This window comes from Cyprinodon variegatus, unplaced genomic scaffold (assembly GCF_000732505.1).
Source record: "Cyprinodon variegatus isolate N-32 unplaced genomic scaffold, C_variegatus-1.0 Scaffold65, whole genome shotgun sequence".
NCBI classification, from domain to species: domain Eukaryota; kingdom Metazoa; phylum Chordata; class Actinopteri; order Cyprinodontiformes; family Cyprinodontidae; genus Cyprinodon; species Cyprinodon variegatus.
The window spans coordinates 1,367,390-1,371,017 of record NW_015150518.1 but is presented as its reverse complement, the minus strand read 5'-3'; the positions used below and the strand labels follow the sequence as shown (position 1 = coordinate 1,371,017).

The following is a 3,628-nucleotide window of genomic DNA, read 5'->3' as shown; positions in this document are numbered from 1 at the left end:
CATCCATCCATCCATCCATCCATCCATCCATCCATCCATCCATCCATCCATTTATGGTTAACTTCTCTTTTCTCTGAGTCGGATCATAAATGTCTTCATTTTCTCCTCCTCAGGTGAGATCATTCAGAGGTTAAAGGTCGTCAGCATCACCTCTTCCCGCCGACGCTGGACTAAGGCTCCTCATTGGCTCACCTTTGACCCCTCTCGGATTGAAAATGTCTCTGTGGCTGAGAGGTGAAGGAATCGCTGACGTATTTTCACCCACTCAGGATCTGTGGAATGTTCTTCTGTGAGAGAAAAAGGTCTTAATCTGTAGTTTGGTGACCATGGAGTAACAGCTGAGTGGGATTTTCCTGAAGAGGACTGTTTCCAGACGTTAATCCAATAATGGAGCAGGACTTCATACAGTAGGACCTCAGACCGCCCAGTGCTGCTGTATCCCACCCCTTCACAGCTGCTCTTTCATTTCTGAAACTGTTGATGGACCTGCGGGCCTCCTAAAGCTCAGAGGAGACCCACGCTTCCTCTTTCTACTCCCCCCCCATAAACACAAACTACAAACATGGCCGCCACAGGACGGAGGCACCTGGTGAAAGATTTCAACCACTTCATCACCTGCTACCTGTGCCGAGGTTACCTGATCAAACCCACCACAGTCACTGAGTGCCTGCACACCTGTGAGTAAACTCCACCCACACCACACCTTTATAGAGGCAGGAACACCCAGACAGGTGGAGAACAGACACTAATGATGCTCTAAAGTTACAACTCTTTCCCAGTGATGTCAAGCGTAAACTTTACTCCAAAAGGAGGCCTTTCTTTTCTTCTCTCACACTGCGTAGACACCTTTCATATTAGGACCTTCGGCCATTTTGAAAGACCACAGATATACGGCTGAAAGATGGCTAACGATGCGAGCACGTAGGACGGCCTTACATGGGCGCAGGTTTGCATAGGGACCATAGGGACATGTCCCTACCAACATTTTGGACGACCTTCTTGTCTCTACTGATAATTGGATGTGAACAACATGATTATAATTTACTATACAGCAGTAATTGTTGCAGCAGTGGCTTCTTTTCCTCTTGCAGCTCCTCTGCCTGGTAGCTGCAGCTGCCTCGTCTTCCTGTAACTTTGACGTAGCAGCGCATCAACTGTGCTGCGCTGCTTAACTCTCTGACTTTTCTGCCTTAAGTTCCTTCTCTCTCTCTGATAACTTGTTTTCTAGTCTGTATGTGCGCGCGTGCTTGGAGCGTTAAATAAAAATAAAAAAAATGATGCTAGAATACAGCGGTTACCAAAATTAGTATTAGGCTACGAAATTAGTTCCAATTTAAAAACTAAATATTATTCAGGCTAAAACAGGCGAAAGCGTCTGATTGCTTTTCTGTAAAGAAACAGGGAAGTTTGGATTTGATTAATCTAAATGTAAATAACCAACGTTAGGATTTCTTTTCTAAAACTAAATATTGTAGTTGCAGAACATAACAACACGAGAAGGATGCTGAAGATCTGTTAGTTTTTGTTTTCCACATAAAAAATAGTGCTTTTTAATTTACTTCTACTTCTAGAAATAGGATAAAGACAAGCAGAAGAGTTCTATTTACAGTGATTCTATTTTTCTAGATTTCCACACAGTCCATGAGTAAATTAGTTCAAACATTAATGTCTGGTAAATATGGAAGAGGATTAGGGCCACTGAAAAAAAAAAAAGTGAACCGAATTTTTAAATTTTATTTCAGTTTACCATGACTTTTTTTCAGAATTCTGACTTTAATCTCAGAATTCTGACTGAATTCTGACAATAAAAAAAAGTCACAATTCTGACTTTTTCCCATACTAAACTGAAATAAAATTTAAAAATCTTTTTTTTTTTCCTTGGCCCTAATCCTCTTCCGTAATAAGGCAAGCAGCATCGATATTTTATTTCTTTAATAAACGTAGACTGCCTCCAGAAAGACAAGCTTTGTTTCTTTGATTTCTGATCCATTATGATCTGTTGTCTGAGGAAGTGCTTAGAAGAAGGAAACCAGTGAGGATGGGTTAGGGTTAGTGTGGTCTTTGATTGGGACCCTTTTAAGGATTTAAGGGGACGGTTGTTGTTGGAGGATCCAGAGCAGTTCATGTTCTCATTCTTCTTCTCCCGCTAAATAAGCGCTTTCCTTTAATCCTTCTCTCTCATGAGACGGTGGTTTGCGTCTGAATCTAATGCGACGTGTTGGTTCTTGCAGTCTGTAAGAGCTGCATCGTGCAGCACTTTGAGGAGAGCAACGACTGTCCTAAATGTGGCATTCAGGTCCACGAGACCAACCCACTGGAGATGCTCCGGTAAGATTCCTCTCTGCTTCATTCTCTGGTTTCCCTGAAGTCCGTCCTTTAATTAGGCTTATTATACAACCCCCCCACCTGTCTGTCTGTCCCCCACCATGGTCCTCTGGGTCTCAGGTTGGACAACACCCTGGAGGAGATCATCTTCAAGCTGGTGCCTGGCCTCAGAGAAAGTGAGTCTACCGGATGTTTCCATCTGTCTGTCTGCGGAGGGTCAGGAATGATGGAGGAAGTCCACCTGCGTCCACCTCAGAATAACGTCTCTCTTTCTAGACCAGACGTCCCCAAACATTTCAGCCTGTAATCCCAAACATAATCCAACAGTTATCCCTCTGAAACCACGTCTTGGTTCTTTATTTATTTACACATTTAAAGTAAAGTAATTATATGTCATATTTATAGAAAAACCATTTTAATTTACTCCTTAACTCCTTTATTGTTGGTCTTAAAGGAGTCAAGTTTCTAAATGGATGCTTTCAATAGATTCTTCTTTTACTGTCGCTTTAAGAGATGCTGAGTTTCTGAGAAGAGCTTTACTGTTTCTGCTCCTCTGAAGTGTTTCTTTGAACACTTTTGTCGCCGTGGCGTCATTTAAATGTTTGCTTTGATCTGTTGTTCCTGCTAGAAGAGGAACAGGAAGAAGTGGAGTTCTGGAAGAAGAACCAGCCGAGGGAGAACGGCCAAGGTGAGCTGGATCCACGCTGATGGTGGCGCCGGGTTCAGAGACGCTCCGACAACTTCTCACCCAATCCTCTGCGTTCCAGAGAACCTGAAGTATCAGCGGCCCTGGCTCCCCGAGGGCGCCGCCGCTGGAGGGGGCGCTGATGATGACGGTGACGGCGGTGAAGATGGAGACTACCACAGGAGCGACCCTCAGATAGCCATCTGTCTGGACTGCCTGCACAACACGGGGCAGTCAGGGGAGAGCACCGTGACGGTGAGAGGGGTTCGGTTTCTGGGTCTGTGCTCGCAGCGCTTTGGATCCGCCGTCTAACCGATGTGTTTTCTGTCCCATCAGGATCTGATGAAGAGGTTCATCCGCTGCTCCAGCCGCGTCACCGTGGGAACAATCAAGAAGTTTCTCAGTCTTAAACTGAAGCTGCCGAGCTCTTATGAGGTCATTAAAGAAACCAGAGAAGCTCGATTTCAGGGTTTATTCTATTTTACTAACAAACAGATTAACAGATGTTAAGAGTTTAACTTCAGCAAATTATTACCCCATTTACTCTACCCTTGAAAACCCGATCCGAACTAGGATCAGTTAACCAAGCCGAGCTCGGTTCTGACGACCGTTTACACA

At 44.3% G+C, this 3,628-nt stretch overlaps 1 protein-coding gene across 2 annotated transcripts in view; it reads left to right on the top strand.

Annotated features, from left to right (window-relative positions):
* The window catches only part of pcgf5 (polycomb group ring finger 5), a 21,058-nt gene that overhangs the window by 3,627 nt on the left and 13,803 nt on the right, over nucleotides 1–3,628 (top strand). For both annotated transcript variants that reach the window (XM_015371774.1, XM_015371775.1), the window contains exons 2-7: nucleotides 114–677; nucleotides 2,232–2,328; nucleotides 2,446–2,501; nucleotides 2,954–3,013; nucleotides 3,093–3,265; nucleotides 3,347–3,445. In XM_015371774.1, the coding sequence (XP_015227260.1) occupies nucleotides 563–677; nucleotides 2,232–2,328; nucleotides 2,446–2,501; nucleotides 2,954–3,013; nucleotides 3,093–3,265; nucleotides 3,347–3,445 (600 nt within the window). In that variant the 5' untranslated portion in view covers nucleotides 114–562. The remainder of the gene's footprint in view (nucleotides 1–113; nucleotides 678–2,231; nucleotides 2,329–2,445; nucleotides 2,502–2,953; nucleotides 3,014–3,092; nucleotides 3,266–3,346; nucleotides 3,446–3,628) is intronic.